This window comes from Oncorhynchus keta, chromosome 34 (genome assembly GCF_023373465.1).
Source record: "Oncorhynchus keta strain PuntledgeMale-10-30-2019 chromosome 34, Oket_V2, whole genome shotgun sequence".
Lineage (NCBI taxonomy): Eukaryota > Metazoa > Chordata > Actinopteri > Salmoniformes > Salmonidae > Oncorhynchus > Oncorhynchus keta.
The window spans coordinates 76,090,915-76,107,731 of record NC_068454.1 but is presented as its reverse complement, the minus strand read 5'-3'; the positions used below and the strand labels follow the sequence as shown (position 1 = coordinate 76,107,731).

At 41.0% G+C, this 16,817-nt stretch overlaps 2 protein-coding genes across 2 annotated transcripts; both read right to left on the bottom strand.

Moving 5' to 3' along the window:
* Window positions 1–725: 725 nt before the first annotated feature.
* On the bottom strand, window positions 726–6,473 carry LOC118367914 (CD209 antigen-like protein E). Its single transcript, XM_035751649.2, has 6 exons — window positions 6,190–6,473; window positions 3,331–3,435; window positions 2,794–2,961; window positions 2,414–2,565; window positions 2,147–2,244; window positions 726–2,016 (listed from the first exon to the last, which is right to left on the bottom strand). Exons 1-6 carry the CDS (start codon window positions 6,293–6,295, stop codon window positions 1,890–1,892), a joined length of 756 nt encoding a protein of 251 aa, XP_035607542.1. The 5' UTR covers window positions 6,296–6,473; the 3' UTR covers window positions 726–1,889.
* A 5,720-nt stretch (window positions 6,474–12,193) lies between these two features.
* LOC118367912 (gamma-aminobutyric acid receptor-associated protein-like 1) lies at window positions 12,194–14,983 on the bottom strand. The gene is made up of 5 exons (XM_035751648.2): window positions 14,767–14,983; window positions 13,661–13,750; window positions 13,275–13,353; window positions 12,942–13,060; window positions 12,194–12,664 (listed from the first exon to the last, which is right to left on the bottom strand). The coding sequence occupies exons 2-5, from the start codon at window positions 13,748–13,750 to the stop codon at window positions 12,599–12,601; spliced, it is 354 nt and encodes a 117-aa protein (XP_035607541.1). The 5' UTR covers window positions 14,767–14,983; the 3' UTR covers window positions 12,194–12,598.
* Window positions 14,984–16,817: the final 1,834 nt, after the last annotated feature.

Below are 16,817 nucleotides of genomic sequence, written 5' to 3'. Positions count from 1 at the left end.
AGCGAGGTTCATACAGAAATGGTTTGTCGAGATGGTGTAGAAGAACTTGACTGGCCTCCACAGAGCCCTGACCTCAACCCCATCGAACATCTTTGGGATAAATTGGAAAGCCGACTGCGAGCCAGACCTAATCGCCCAACATCAGTGCTCGACCTCACTAAAGCTCTTGTGGTTGAATGGAAGCAAGTCCCTGCAGCAATGTTCCAACTTCTACTGGAAAACCTTCCCAGAAGAGTGGAGGTTGTTATAGCAGCAAAGGAGGGACCAACTTTAAATGAATGCCCCTGATTTTGGAATGAGATAATCGACGAGCAGGTGTCCACATATTTTAGGTCATGTAGTGTACCAGTGGAGCAGTTGTACTAAACTCCTTAAGCATAAAAGTTTTTAAAGAATCAATATGCATCATTAATTAAAATGACAATTCAACAGGTAAAGAGGCATAATAACTATGGCTCTAGATTGCAGGAAAGCACTGTTTCAGGAGTAAAAAAAAACAACATTCTCCGACTTCCGAAGGGGGGCTGACCCCCCACCCCTGCATCCTCACGTACTTCTTGTCCCTTCTAAAATAATGGGTGCATGGCGTCACTGCATGACAGTGCCTTGCGAAAGTATTCGGCCCCCTTGAACTTTGCGACCTTTTGCCACATTTCAGGCTTCAAACATAAAGATATAAAACTGTATTTTTTTGTGAAGAATCAACAACAAGTGGGACACAATCATGAAGTGGAATGACATTTATTGGATATTTCAAACTTTTTTAACAAATCAAAAACTGAAAAATTGGGCGTGCAAAATTATTCAGCCCCTTTACTTTCAGTGCAGCAAACTCTCTCCAGAAGTTCAGTGAGGATCTCTGCAAAGCTGTCATAAAGGCAATGGGTGGCTACTTTGAAGAATATAAAATCTATTTTGATTTGTTTAACACTTTTTAGGTTACTACATGATTCCATATGTGTTATTTCATAGTTTTGACGTCTTCTCTACTATTCTACAATGTAGAAAAGAGTAAGAATAAAGAAAAACCCTTGGATGAGTAGGTGTGTCCAAACTTTTGACAGATACTGTGTTTATGCAGTTTTACATGTCAAAAACAAAATATTTGTACATGGGTATGACTGGGTTGAAATGTAGACTAGATCCATTTTCAATTTTCTTGGACCATATATGTTACTTTATCATTCCAAGTAAAGCACATGAACACTTTTTATGAAAGATTTGATGAGACAGTATAATAACTGATTCTTTATTACAGGGACAAATGATATTAAACGTTTGTTTCTTTCAGGATTGTGAATCAGTACTTAAAACCTAATGATTGGTTAATGCACATAATCATGTCGGTCATTATCACATTCAAAGGCATTGAGAACACATAGAAAACATCTCAGCAGAACAAGCAAATGAGTGCAATATACAGTGTTAATCTTTTACATTAGTGCAGATTCTAACTGAAACTGGTAGGCCGACTTGATTGTTCTTCACAAGGCATAACTAACTGTAATGTGATTATATTTACCATCATTGGTTATACCTGGATGTCTAATTAATTATAACATAGACTTAGGTCATACAGTGTATAATCAAGGTTTAAAAGGCTGTTGATAGAGATGTGTAATCATGGGATAAAAGGCTATGGAATAGGACTGAATGATAGAAGTCTAAAGAGAATCCGTATTGACAGGTTTCTTAGTTGGAATATGGCAGTGGCCACTAACCCTGCTGACCTACATGGTGTACAACACTTAAATGATTCAGCTAATCAAGGTGATTCATTGACTAGCTAAATAATGTGTCTTACTGCTGGGCTGGAACAAAAGCCTGTACATCGTATAGCACTCCAGGATCAGGGTTGGTGACTACTGGCAGATGGTGAAGTCTGTCCTTTAGCGCCCCCTTTGGCAGATGTAGAAGCTGTACTGGTCACATGATGTGGAGCTCCAGCTTCTCTCAGGAGGATCCCTTCCTGTCAGTAACCCACAATCCCCTTGTCTGTTGGATCCTGACCAGTAACTACCAATGAGAGGAAAGGGAACAACAGCTCAGTACTGTCCATACTAAAATATTACTTGTTTTCATTTCTGTATAACAAAGTCTGTTTGCCATCTTGAAGGCCAATAAACATCATCATTGGTTGTCTCACCTCTGTCCCAGTGCAGTGTTGTTGACCCAAACCCAGTTCCTGGTTCTCTGTCTCAGGCCGATCCAGTACATCAGGTTTCCCTTCTTCGTTAGAAAGGTCTGGGAGAATACACCGTTTTTATTGGACTATTATTAACCTTCGTCAATCCAACTGTTATGTATGGTTGTCATACAATCACTGGTGCGTTGCTATCATCATTGTATGGTCACTGTTATACAAAGAAGAGAAACAAGAGGTAGAGAGGAGTAACAATTGTAGTAGAACTACCTGCACTATTTTGTTTGTTATGACAGCCAGATCTGCCCCTCTCTTCTTACACTCGTCCCTGCTCTCGTCCCAGTTCATTCTGTCTCTGGAGAGGAAGTAGCAGGAGCTCTCAAAGTGCAGCCAGCCTTCATCACACATGTGGCAGGCCGGGACTGGAGGAAAGGAGGGAAATTACTCTTCAAGTACAACATGTAGTTCAGTTAATATATGTAGGTTCAATTATTATTATTAGCATTATTATTAGCATGGTATGAAGTCAAAGAGAAAACATTGTAGTGGTACAATACATCTCAAAGCATTAGATCGATACATCGACAATATGTAGAGCGATATAGTTGAATAGGTTACATTAGACTAACACACTACAGTAGTGGACTAACCCTGGCTCTGTTGTTGGAAGTATTGTGCTTGGCATGTCTGCAGGCTGCACACCTCAGTGGACTGGAACCTCTCCTCTTTAGCCTCAATCCCTTTTTCAGTCACAATCCCCTTCTCTTTAGCCTCAATCCCTTTTTCAGTCCCATGACAGACCTGAGGCTGGGATGGAACTAGAGAATAATTAAGAAAGAAAGAATAAGAGAATGGAATCATATTACACATTTGTTTTGTTCTTTCTTGCATAGAAGGCTGTTTAAACCAACATGCTGGATATTCTATCAAAATAAAATAAAACAATTGTATTTAACCAGGCAAGTCAGTTAAGAAAATTCTTATTTACAATGACGGCCTAGGAACAGTCGGTTAACTGCCTTGTTCAAGTGCAGAACAGATTTTTACCTTGTCAGCTCGGGGAATTGATCGAGCAACTTTTTGGTTACTGGCCCAACGCTCTAACCACTAGGCTACCTGCCATCCCTAAAAGGAGTATTGCCTGTTTCTAAATCACTATTCTAGAATACAATGTCTATGATACTCACATTTGACACAGAGGATGATGATGACGAGCAGTAGAACCAGACAGATGACAGACAGTAGTAAACACACTGCACGGTACAGACCAACGTTCCCCAGGACCTGCAGGTCTACACAAGGAAAGAATAGTCTTAAGGGCCATCCACACCAAAGACGATAACTATAACGATAACAATAACATTATACACTGAGTGTACAAAGCATTAGGAACACCTTCCTAATATTGAGTTGGACCCCCTTTAAGCCCCCCTTTGTGAAGGGCCTGAATTCGTCAGGACATGGACTCTACAAGGTGTTGAAAAGATTCCACTGGGATGCTGGCCCATGTTGACTCCAATGCTTCCCACAGTTGTGTCAAGTTGGCTGGATGTCCTTTGGGTGCTGGACCATTCTTGACACACAAAGGAAACTGTTGAGCGTGAAAAACCCAGCAGCGTTGCAGTTCCAGACACACTCAAACTGGGACGCCTGGCATCTACTACCTACCATACCCCGATCAAAGACACTTAAATGTTTTGTCTTGCCCATTCGCCCTCTGAATGACACACATACACAATCCATGTCTCAATTGTCTCAAAGCTTAAAAACCTTTCAAAGCTGACAGCCGTTCTGCACTGTTTCACTGTGGTTTTAGTCATCAATCTAGCAAGAGGTCAATATTTTATTAATGTAGTAGTGTTTCCCCCCCTAGAAAGCTACGACCTTTGGCTTTCACCTGGAATTGAATAAGCCTTTTATATTTTATAATATGTCAATATATAGTTATAATCTGTTTTAGGAACATCTACCCAAAATATTTCACCTTCTTTATTACATTAATGATAGTCTAAATCTGTTAAATTTGTGAACGTCTAAATCAACATTTGGGCCATTTAAACAGCTTGCGTCTCTCCTATAGACAAGGGGAGAAGAGCCATGTAAAGGGCTTGATTTGTCATTCTGAACATATGCAATGTGTCTGCCTCCAATGCAAAATGTTTGACTTCCACACAAAATTACTTCTTTACTTATTTTAGGTTTAAGGAAGTGAGTAGGTTGCAATCTTTATCATAAAGCTATGAAAGTTATGTATTTAGATCCGCCTGCTCGAGACAAATTCAGCGATTGCTTTGCCATGTCTGTGCCATGAAGCAGTCAAGCTGGATAAATGTTTTCCTAAGGACCGCCCCTTTGACCTAATGTTGCAGCATAGTGATATAAATTGATGTAATGATGCAGCCAAACACCAGAGGGAGGCAAATACCAGTTTATTCGAAAGAAGATGTTGACAAGGTCATGTGAAGCTTTGCCTTCTGACTTATAAAACGATGGGAAATCAATAAAATAAGTCATGTAAGCATACATATGTTTTAAGTAATTCTAGTGCCCGATTTGGAAAGAGCAGGTGTTCCTAATGTTTTGTACGCTGTGTATAAAAATGTATATATAACTTCAATAACCGCTAATAAGCCTTGCATTTTGAATGCCAGTTTCATTTTGAAATAATAATAATCTAGACTAGGCCATTTCGATCAGTAATGGATCTTTTCTCGACAGTTTACAAGGTTCCCAAAAGGCACATTAGCAGGCCAGTCAGAGTGTTTATTTGTCCGGATGTATTGGCATTAACATATACAGTACCTGTCAAAAGTTTGGACACACCTACTCATTCAAGGGTTTTTCTTTATTTGTACTATTTTCCACATTTTAGAATAGTGACCCAACACACCTCCAGCCAAAAAGTGCTCAGCATATGTGGGAACTCCTTCAAAACTGTTGGAAAAGCATTCCTCATGAAGCTGGCTGAGAGAATGCCAAGAGTGTGCAAAGCTGTCTTCAAGGCAAAGGGTGGCTACTTTGAAGAATCTCAAATATCAAATATATTTAGATTTTTTGAAACCTTTTTTGGTTACTACATGATTCCATATGTGTTATTTCATAGTTGATGTCTTCACTATTATTATACAATATAGAAAATAGTCAAACATAAAGAAAAACCCTTGAATGAGAAGGTGTGTCCAAACTTTTGACTGGTACTGTACCATCGGAAAATATGGCCTTATAATGATATGGGCTGTTTGTCATGGATCATCATTCTCCCAAGTCGTCCTATATCAGCAGTGGTGAAAAAAGTACTGAAATATCATACTTGAATAAAAGTAAAGATACCTTAATAGAAAATGACTCAATTAAAAGTGAAAGTTAATCCAGTAAAATACTACCTGAGTAAAAGTCAAATAGTATTTGGTTATAAACGTTCTTAAGTATCAAATTAAAAGTATTAATAATGTCTAATTCCTTAAATTAATCAAACCAGACAGCACAATTTGTATTACATTTTTTATTTACGGATAGCCAGAGGCACACACCAACATGAATTTGCAAATGAAGCATTTGTGTTTAGGTAGTCCGCCAGATCAGAGGCAGTAGGGATGACCCGGGATGTTCTCTTGATAAGTGCTTGACTTGGACCATTTTCCTGTCAAAATGTAACGAGTACTTTTGGGTGTCACGAAAATGTACGAAGTAAAAAGTTAATTATTTTCTTAAGGCAAGTTTACTGTTCCCTCCTCTATGAGCAGCCTCACACAGCTAGAACCAACAACGCATTGTTGATTGTTTGTTGATATTTTATTGTCAGAGGGACAGGGGGAAATCGCTCTGAAAGTGATCGCAAACGGTAGATCTCGTTATCCACTGCTTTTGTAGTTATCGTTGTAGTGTCAACGCTCCTGTTCACTTGAATTAGAACGATTTTAATTGTTTGATGTTATAGTTCGTTATCGGTATCGTTCTTGGATGGCCCTGGCTTTGTTATGTGGCATATGGCACAATCAGACATTTTATAAGCAATCACTACGAGCAACAATTGAAATCCTGCTTACCTTTCCCTTGCTGCTTCTTCACTTCAACCGATAACTTTGCGTTTGCCTCATCTGGTAATTTGTGATTCCCTCCACTTCCTACAATACGACAAAACTTGATATACATTGCTGCTGTTCCTGACCCACCGACTGCGACTGTAAAGCACTGTGGTTTTAAAAAACCTCCCTCTCCGTCTCTATAGCAACGTGCCCCTTTTAGATGTATAATTAATTCCTGTAACACAATACTCAGTCTGTCCCAAAATCCGTTTGCTGCTGCTGCTACTCTCTATCTCTGCTGTGTGTGTGTGATAAGACAGAGTTCTGAACAACTGTCTGGAGAGATATCTAGTCCTTGGAGAGATATCTAGTCCTTGGAGAGATATCTAGACCTTGGAGAGATATCTAGTCCTTGGAGAGATATCTAGTCGAGAAATATCTAGTCCTTGTCCTTTTTTTTCTTTTTTTAAATGCCTTCCTAACCATCTTAAATAAACATGCCCCATTCAATAAATTTAGAACCAGGAACAGATGGCCCTTGGTTCTCCCCAGACCTGACTGCCCTTAACCAACACAAAAACATCCTATGGCGTTCTGCATTAGCATCGAACAGCCCCCGTGATATGCAGCTGTTCAGGGAAGCTAGAAACCATTATACACAGGCAGTTAGAAAAGCCAAGGCTAGCTTTTTCAAGCAGAAATTTGCTTCCTGCAACACTAACTCAAAAAAGTTCTGGGACACTGTAAAGTCCATGGAGAATAAGAACACCTCCTCCCAGCTGCCCACTGCACTGAAGATAGGAAACACTGTCACCACTGATAAATCCACCATAATTGAGAATTTCAATAAGCATTTTTCTACGGATGGCCATGCTTTCCACCTGGCTACTCCTACCCCGGTCAACAGCACTGCACCCCCAACAGCAACTCACCCAAGCCTTCCCCATTTCTCCTTCTCCCAAATCCATTCAGCTGATGTTCTGAAAGAGCTGCAAAATCTGGACCCCTACAAATCAGCCGGGCTCGACAATCTGGACCCTTTCTTTCTAAAATTATCTGCCGAAATTGTTGCCACCCCTATTACTAGCCTGTTCAACCTCTCTTTCGTGTCGTCTGAGATTCCCAAGGATTGGAAAGCAGCCGCGGTCATCCCCCTCTTCAAGGGGGGGGGGGACACTCTTGACCCAAACTGCTACAGACCTATATCTATCCTACCATGCCTTTCTAAGGTCTGCGAAAGCCAAGTCAACAAACAGATTACCGACCATTTCGAATCTCACCATACCTTCTCTGCTATGCAATCTGGTTTCAGAGCTGGTCATGGGTGCACCTCAGCCACGCTCAAGGTCCTAAACGATATCTTAACCGACATCGATAAGAAACATTACTGTGCAGCCGTATTCATTGATCTGGCCAAGGCTTTCGACTCTGTCAATCACCACATCCTCATCGGCAGACTCGACAGCCTTGGTTTCTCAAATGATTGCCTCGCCTGGTTCACCAACTACTTCTCTGATAGAGTTCAGTGTGTCAAATCGGAGGGTCTGCTGTCCGGACCTCTGGCAGTCTCTATGGGGGTGCCACAGGGTTCAATTCTTGGACTGACTCTCTTCTCTGTATACATCAATGAGGTCGCTCTTGCTGCTGGTGAGTCTCTGATCCACCTCTACGCAGACGACACCATTCTGTATACTTCCGGCCCTTCTTTGAACACTGTGTTAACAACCCTCCAGGCAAGCTTCAATGCCATACAACTCTCCTTCCGTGGCCTACAATTACTCTTAAATACAAGTAAAACTAAATGCATGCTCTTCAACCGATCGCTACCTGCACCTGCCCGCCTGTCCAACATCACTACTCTGGACGGCTCTGACTTAGAATACGTGGACAACTACAAATATTTAGGTGTCTGGTTAGACTGTAAACTCTCCTTCCAGACCCATATCAAACATCTCCAATCCAAAGTTAAATCTAGAATTGGCTTCCTATTTCGCAACAAAGCATCCTTCACTCATGCTGCTTGTAAAACTGACCATCCTACCAATCCTCGACTTTGGCGATGTCATTTACAAAATAGTCTCCAATACCCTACTCAACAAATTGGATGCAGTCTATCACAGTGCAATCCGTTTTGTCACCAAAGCCCCATATACTTCCCACCATTGCGGCAGCGTAGCCTAGTGGTTAGAGCGTTGGACTAGTAACCGGAAGGTTGCAAGTTCAAACCCCTGAGCTGACAAGGTACAAATCTGTCGTTCTGCCCCTGAACAGGCAGTTAACCCACTGTTCCTAGGCCGTCATTGAAAATAAGAATTTGTTCTTAACTGATCTTGCCTAGTTAAATAAAGGTAAAAAAAAAATTAAATAAATTAAATTGCGACCTGTACACTCTCGTTGGCTGGCCCTCGCGTCATACTCGTCACCAAACCCACTGGCTCCATGTCATCTACAAGACCCTGCTAGGTAAAGTCCCCCCTTATCTCAGCTCGCTGGTCACCATAGCATCTCCCACCTGTAGCACACGCTCCAGCAGGTATATCTCTCTAGTCACCCCCAAAACCAATTCTTTCTTTGGCCGCCTCTCCTTCCAGTTCTCTGCTGCCAATGATTGGAACGAACTACAAAAATCTCTGAAACTGGAAACACTTATCTCCTTCACTAGCTTTAAGCACCAACTGTCAGAGCAGCTCACAGATTACTGCACCTGTACATAGCCCACCTATAATTTAGCCCAATCAACTACCTCTTTCCCAACTGTATTTAATTTATTTATTTATTTTGCTCCTTTGCACCCCATTATTTTTATTTCTACTTTGCACATTCTTCCATTGCAAAACTACCATTCCAGTGTTTTACTTGCTATATTGTATTTACTTTGCCACCATGGCCTTTTTTGCCTTTACCTCCCTTCTCACCTCATTTGCTCACATTGTATATAGACTTGTTTATACTGTATTATTGACTGTTTTTTTGTTTTACTCCATGTGTAACTCTGTGTCGTTGTATCTGTCGAACTGCTTTGCTTTATCTTGGCCAGGTCACAATTGTAAATGAGAACTTGTTCTCAACTTGCCTACCTGGTTAAATAAAGGTGAAATAAAAAAATAAAAACATATCTAGTCCTTGGAGAGATGTCCATTCAGCCTTGCAGTGTTTCTCAACAATAGATTGGGCTTCTGCTTGGAGGTCTGCTATTATCATGTCTCAGCCTTGATTGTCAAATCAAATCAAAATCAAATCAAATCCAATTTTATTTGTCACATACACATGGTTAGCAGATGTTAATGCGAGTGTAGCGAAATGCTTGTGCTTCTAGTTCCGACAATGCAGTAATAACAAACAAGTAATCTTACTAACAATTCCAAAACTACTGTCTTATACACAGTGTAAGGGGATAAAGAATATGTACATAAAGATATATGAATGAGTGATGGTACAGAGCAGCATAGGCAAGATACAGTAGATGGTATCGAGTACAGTATATACATATGAGATGAGTATGTAAACAAAGCGGCATAGTTAAAGTGGCTAGTGATACATGAATTACGTAAGGATGCAGTAGATGATATAGAGTACAGTATATATGTATGCATATGAGATGAATAATGTAGGGTATGTAACATTATATTAGGTAGCATTGTTTAAAGTGGCTAGTGATATATTTTACATAATTTCCCATCAATTCCCATTATTAAAGTGGCTGGAGTTGAGTCAGTGTCAGTGTGTTGGCAGCAGCCACTCAATGTTAGTGGTGGCTGTTTAACAGTCTGATGGCCTTGAGATAGAAGCTGTTTTTCAGTCTCTCGGTCCCAGCTTTGATGCACCTGTACTGACCTCGCCTTCTGGATGATAGCGGGGTGAACAGGCAGTGGCTCGGGTGGTTGTTGTCCTTGATGATCTTTATGGCCTTCCTGTAACATCGGGTGGTGTAGGTGTCCTGGAGGGCAGGTAGTTTGCCCCCGGTGGTGCGTTGTGCAGACCTCACTACCCTCTGGAGAGCCTTACGGTTGTGGGCGGAGCAGTTGCCGTACCAGGCGGTGATACAGCCCGCCAGGATGCTCTCGATTGTGCATCTGTAGAAGTTTGTGAGTGCTTTTGGTGACAAGCTGAATTTCTTCAGCCTCCTGAGGTTGAAGAGGCACTACTGCGCCTTCTTCACAATGCTGTCTGTGTGGGTGGACCAATTCAGTTTGTCTGTGATGTGTATGCCGAGGAACTTAAAACTTACTACCCTCTCCACTACTGTTCCATCGATGTGGATAGGGGGGTGTTCCCTCTGCTGTTTCCTGAAGTCCACAATCATCTCCTTAGTTTTGTTGACGTTGAGTGTGAGGTTATTTTCCTGACACCACACTCCGAGGGCCTTCACCTCCTCCCTGTAGGCCGTCTCGTCGTTGTTGGTAATCAAGCCTACCACTGTTGTGTCGTCTGCAAACTTGATGATTGAGTTGGAGGCGTGCGTGGCCACGCAGTCGTGGGTGAACAGGGAGTACAGGAGAGGGCGTCAGACAGACAAACAGGTCCTTCCCTGCCAGATGGCTTTCATTATGTTACAAGCTAGATAATATTCTCCCCTAAAACGAGACATTTTGGAACATTGACATTCTGGTTTTGTTATAACAACCTCACCTGTAACATGCAAACTGCAAGCTGCACTCCACACACAACATTAATAGTAGGCTAGACCAAGGAAATGTGTCAATCAAAATTCGGAAATGGGAAAACTGTACTTTCACTGTAGTACTGACCACTATTTTTCTCACTCACACACAATCTTTCAGTCTCTCTATATTCCTCTTGTTCCTCTATTCTTCTATTCTTATTTCTTGCATATTAAAAGTAGAAATAATGTATTTCACTTTAATAGGACATTTAAGACCTCCATTTATTTAGGATAAGTTCAGACATATGTAATAATCATGTAATAATATTATAATTATAATAATATTTGGGGTTTAGGCCAGGCATCTGTAAAGCACTTTGTGACATTTGCTTATATAAAAAAGGGATTTATAAAATGTATTTAATTGATCAAATTTGATGAATAATATAATAACTGTGCTGTAGCCACCTGTATCTGATGTACCTGGTCTGTCTTTGGCACAGGGCTGGCCAGGAGAAGCTTCAGCATAAATGTCCTCAGATGAACTCTTCAGTTTGGAGTAGACTGTATATTCAGCTTCCTCAACTGACAGACATGCAGACACACAAATATGTGGAAGCTTAGGACCAAATTAATCATCTCAGAACACAACCAAAAATTGCATATAGCCTAAGACATTTTTTTTTTAAAGGATTAAACCTACAGTAAGAGAAATGAAAATATGCTGATGTATTCCGAGGAAAGTGGTTTACCCCAGTAGCTGAAGTTTGGTGATGAAGATGTTCTCTTTCTTTACCTGAGGTCTCCAGAATTCTCTGACTCTCGTCCACTTCCACGACTCTTTCCTTCTCTCGGGGGTTTCTTGTATCTCCATGATTCTCTCGGTTTCTGTCTGGGTCTCGAACCTTCTATTTCCCTGGAAAGCCTATAAGCCTGTTCAGCAAAAACTCCAGAAAGTTACTTGTGTAGCAAGTCTCCCACACACAAACCAAATATGTCTATTTAAATTATCTCCCTTAGTCTCTGTAGCTAGTGTCACTTGAATACAAAATAAACCATGTGCAAAGTGATCCCTCCTGTCATTTAAAGGTTACACTTCCTCACTGATTTATATTTGGCTAACTCACTCTTGGTTTTTTTTAATAAAAGATGATTCGTCATTCCCATTCGCCATTACTGAGTTCAGCAATTGATTTGAATTGGGATATTTATGGGAAATGAGATTGACCAAATTAATTGCACAGTATATCCAAATGTAACATCTTACATTTAGAAAACGTAGAAATACATGTCTTACATTCACAACTTGAGATGGGATGAGATGGGGACAGTTTGTGAAGTGATATTGTGATGTGAAAACACATATGCGCACACAAACTTGCTTGAATAAAACAAACAAAAATAGATGACAAACTGCAGAACTAGCAAACCATGCATTTTTTTATTTTATTTTCCACAAAAACTCATGATATTAATTTACAAAAAAATAAAATTTGCATTAAATACAGATGACTGGCTGAGAAAAAAAATATGGAAATCAAGAGCTTTCCACTTAACACTCTTCTTTTACTGAAATCTCTTTTTCACTCCCCCTATTTCCAACTACCCCGTTATTTTTCAAATTCAGAATGGCTTACCATGGTTTAGAGTATACTGACACAGAATGTAATCACCCCAAAAATACTGACAAAATTTATAAAAACCTTACCCACTAACTGTCCTCCCCACAGCCATCTCCTAAATAGTTAAGAATAACAGTGGTGAAATATTACAAAGAGCTCTCTTCATTTCCTGTCTTTCTCTCTCTTTCCTCCTTTTTGTCCCGTCTCAGGCACCGTAGACACTCTCGTTACTGTAGGTCATGTATAGGAACAGGTCCTCTTCATGGTGCTCCTGTGAGGGACCAGGGAGGACACGGACAGGGAGAGAAGTAAGGATTTAAAATGTCAAAAGCAGAACTGTTGATAATAACTGAAGTATGTACACTGAATAAAACATGATATTGTAATCGTTTATAACATAGGCAAAACCCAGGCAAAACCCACGCAACACAATCTCAATGTAATGGAGTTGTGTCACTGATAGTGAGGGAATGCCTGGCATCTGGATCTGGCATTAGGGGGCCATGGGGGTAGGATACAAGGTTGTGTCAGTGTGCATGTGTGTTTACCTCATAGACAGCGGAGAGAGGAGAACTGGATGGGGGAAGGGAGTTGTTGACGAAAAAGAAGAGAGCCTCCTCAGGTCTCATAGACACACGCTGTCGGATCAGGAAGCACAGTTGACCCACTGAGAGAGAAAAATCGAGAGATGCTCAGGCAGACACTTACAGAACAAAACTAACACATTATATAGACTTTCATTTCAAAAGAAGAGGAAGAGTGGCGCTATAGTGGAGAAAATAGGGAAGGTGGAGAGAAGGAAGGGTAGAGGGTGAGAACAAGGTCATGAGTTGGGAGAGAGTTAATAATTGTGAGAAAGACAGACATCTCGTCAGTTTCACCTGTGAGGTCAGAGGGTACGAGGTACTTCTTCTTGTCCAGGTCAGGAGCTCTCGACCTGGCAGCCCTCTCCACAATGATCTGGTTTAGGAGGGAACACAGTACTTGGTCAGTAATTACACACTGCACCATCATGTCCCATTCAACTGGAGCCAAGGATCTAGGCATGTAACCTATCTGACCTTACTAGCTTCCTTTCCCTTCATCCTATGCCAGGATCACTTATCAGCTGATAAAAAGGATGGACAGGGTTTTTAGGCCCTGAAAATTAATTCACAATCACATGAGTTTGATGTCCTTTGAGATCAGTGGTGAATGGTCATAAGAGAAAGGAGTTAAGGAAAGGAAGCTATTCAACACTACTGGCATTTATTCTGTTCACACTCACTGGTATCTTGTCAGGATGCTTGGCTCGCACCCTCTCACCCTCTGCCCTCCTCACCTCCAGTGGTACAGAGCGCTGGTACTGACTGTCCATCTACAGAGACACACAGGGATGGGTCAACAGTGGTTAACATTTGATAATACATCATAAGCACCGTTATCATTGCAACACCACTGTATCTGTATATTGTTGTTATTTGCAGTTGTGCATATAATAATGCCATATAAAATATGTTAATTGATGTAAGAACAAACAACACCTATTCTAATGTGTATTGTCAATTTAAAAGTATAATATAGCCTAGCCAGCTCTGACTGTATGTGTGAAGACTGGAGCCACATATCAGCTGTAAACACCACCCTGTCTTGATATGAAGGTACACATGACCATGATGAGATAATGGATCAGGTACACAAAAGCAAACTCGTCAGGGAGAGACAGATAGGCTATTTTATTAGGTCTTGACAACTCAATCATTTAAATAATGTATTGTATGTAGACGGGCCTACAATGTTTATAACGTTTCTCTATTTTCTTTCAACTTTATAAATGTGATATCCATATATAGTCTTATATTTGCTCTTGTTGGTAAACTAAATATTGAGATTAGATATGAAATTGTACAATTTAGCCTACATTGCGTGAACACACTGGCTTGCTTTCTAGTGGATACATTAATTAGCTACACAGCTTATTTACAAACATCGTGTGATCGCCAAGGTAACGTTAGCTAAAAATGTATTATCATAATAGCTACAGGTTGAATTCTGCATAGCCCTGTTTCAATCACAGCCAACTATAGTAGCCTACTGTTGTGGTTTTTCAGACAATGGCAAGGTGGCCACGTCATTATTTACAGTTTTGGGCTTGGTCAGCTGAGTAGGCGAAGGTTAACGTCAGCTGCCTCCAGTAGCTAGTTTATGTTGCAAGCGGATGTTATGGCGAATCCTTATCGCTGGGTGAAAAACGTATTCACAATGGCATCCAAAAGAGAGCCAATACCTGCCAACAAATCTTTCGAAGCCAATGCGATATTTTTGCAAGATTGAGGAATATGCTGCACGATGTCAAAGCGAAGACAAGGAATATTAAACAGTCAAGACACTCACCTTCTTTGGAAAAACGTAATAAAAACAAATACAAGTGAAAATTCCACACCGATCTTTCCCACCGACTCTTCACGTAATCAACGCTATCATATAATGAGTACGACGAACAGTACTTTTGTATTAAATTATTTAAACGAAATATATTCTTAAATAGCCGACTGTTCTAACTAGCCAGCTACTTCTTGACCCAGAAACAACAACAAATACAGTCACGCCCAATTTGAGTTATTTAGACCAACGAACGTCCTTCGCGTTGATGGACAAAGTTTTTAACCACTCGGGTAGAGTTGGGGGACGGCGTTCAGGTTTGTTTACAATGCTCCCATTTGAGTAATAGTGCTGCTTCCCGCCTCCCTGACTCGGTTTTTGATTGAATTACGTTTTAGTCAACCAATTAAATTGTTGGAAAACTGGGCCAGGAGCTGTTTTCTCTACGTGCCAGACGATGTATTCAACTTGTCCTGTAAAAAGTACACCTTAAATCAGAGCTGTAAACGGATCGAAGCGAACTCTTTCAGTTGAAATGGAGTCCCTAGAGAAAGCAAGAACAACATGGTTGTCAGGAGTAGTGCAGTATTATCATAAGGAGACGTATACTTGGAATACGGCGGAGGAATGGAGGGAAAAAGAGAGGGAGAGGGTGAGCTTGAGTCGGATAAAAACAGTGGGGAAAGGGAGATTGTTTGTTAAAGAATGGTAGAAAGTGTAAGCAGAGGGAGCTGAAGACAGGAGGAGAAATGGAAGTGAATGAGGGTGAAGTATTGGAGGTTGTAGGTGTGGTGAAGTTATCAGAGACCGAAGTATGCACAAAGGATCAGGAAAAAGAGGAGTTTGGGACAGGAGTGAAGTTTATGGAAAAAGTGGACTCTTTCCTTTTGGCAGATCCATTTGTGGTTTAACAGTGGTGGGTAATGTGGAATCGGTGAGGGGAACCAGAAGTGGTCTAGTGATAATTGTTTGTGTTTCTGTTGGTCAGAGGTCAGAGAAAAATGAGCCAAAGGGCATGAGACAAAGGAATGTGTAACATTGGGGAAAGTAGTGGTATGTGTTAATTGTAAGGGTGCCCATGGGGCTGGGAATCAGAAATGCCCCGTGCGATAGAGGCAGGTTGAGGTTTCCAGGGTTAGAGTAGTGCAGAAGTTGTCATATGCTGAGGCAGTGAAGAAAGTAGAGGAAGATGGGTTAAGGGGGAGGAGTGGTGAGAGTACTAGAGATATACCAGTACAGGGGGATAGACCAAAAAGTTAAATACATTTCAGTAAGATTGGATTTTTAGCATTTATAGCAATGGTTATCAACTGTACTGCAGGGATGGAATGTAAGTCCCAGAAAATGGAGGTTGTGGTGGCAGCTGGAGAGAGGTAATTGGGTGTGCAAGGTTTGACATCAGAAGAGTTACAGGATGTGTTAAGTGGTAATGCCCCATCCTTTCATGACGATGGCATGAGGTAGGAATTAATAAATATAATTAGTGAAGTAGGTGGGTGTCAATTTTATTTGATATCATTTTGAAATTAGTGAACTGTTAGTGAGTGTAGTGTTGGGGGAAAAAAGCAACACAATAAGACTAAGGTATGGAGATGCTGTGTATTCCCACAACCAATTAGGAAGTCGCGGCTCTGCTGGTGGACGATAATGACCTCAGCCTTCTCCAAGGACAGCTCATCTGGTTGGTGGGCAACGAAGGCTCGGATGCACTGCGTCTGTGTGAAGTCTGAGTGGGAGAGAGGGTCAGAGGTCAAATACAGCAGGGTCAAGATGTCCCCATTGTCTGGCCTTGCTAGGCTGGATGGCAATATAGCAATTTTCAACCCACCTTGTTCTGCAGAGTAGTCAATAACAGGATGGGGCCCGGAGACAGCTGAGATCCAACACAATTTATAATTTTGAAATGAGTGAGTTGTTAGTGAATGTAGTGTTAGATTTAATTAGTACATTTTTATTTTTCAAGCAAAGTATAAGGGAGTTGTACTCCAGTCTAGTAGGTGGCGGTAATGCAACAAATTGGATGCCACCCGCCGTTAAGCCTCATAGAAGAAGAAGGACTGTAA

Bases quoted from the DNA above. Each gene is read 5' to 3' on its own strand.
- LOC118367914 (XM_035751649.2), bottom strand. From the start codon at position 6,295: ATGTATATCAAGTTTTGTCGTATTGTAGGAAGTGGAGGGAATCACAAA. The intron at 2,566-2,793 runs GTTAGTCCACTA...CCTTTCCTCCAG, and splicing joins CTTCCAACAACAGAGCCAGG to TCCCGGCCTGCCACATGTGT. The intron at 2,017-2,146 runs GTGAGACAACCA...TCTCATTGGTAG, and splicing joins AACACTGCACTGGGACAGAG to TTACTGGTCAGGATCCAACA.
- LOC118367912 (XM_035751648.2), bottom strand. From the start codon at position 13,750: ATGGACAGTCAGTACCAGCGCTCTGTACCACTGGAGGTGAGGAGGGCA. The intron at 13,354-13,660 runs GTGAGTGTGAAC...CTCCTAAACCAG, and splicing joins AGCATCCTGACAAGATACCA to ATCATTGTGGAGAGGGCTGC. The intron at 13,061-13,274 runs GTGAAACTGACG...TTTCTCTCTCAG, and splicing joins CGTACCCTCTGACCTCACAG to TGGGTCAACTGTGCTTCCTG.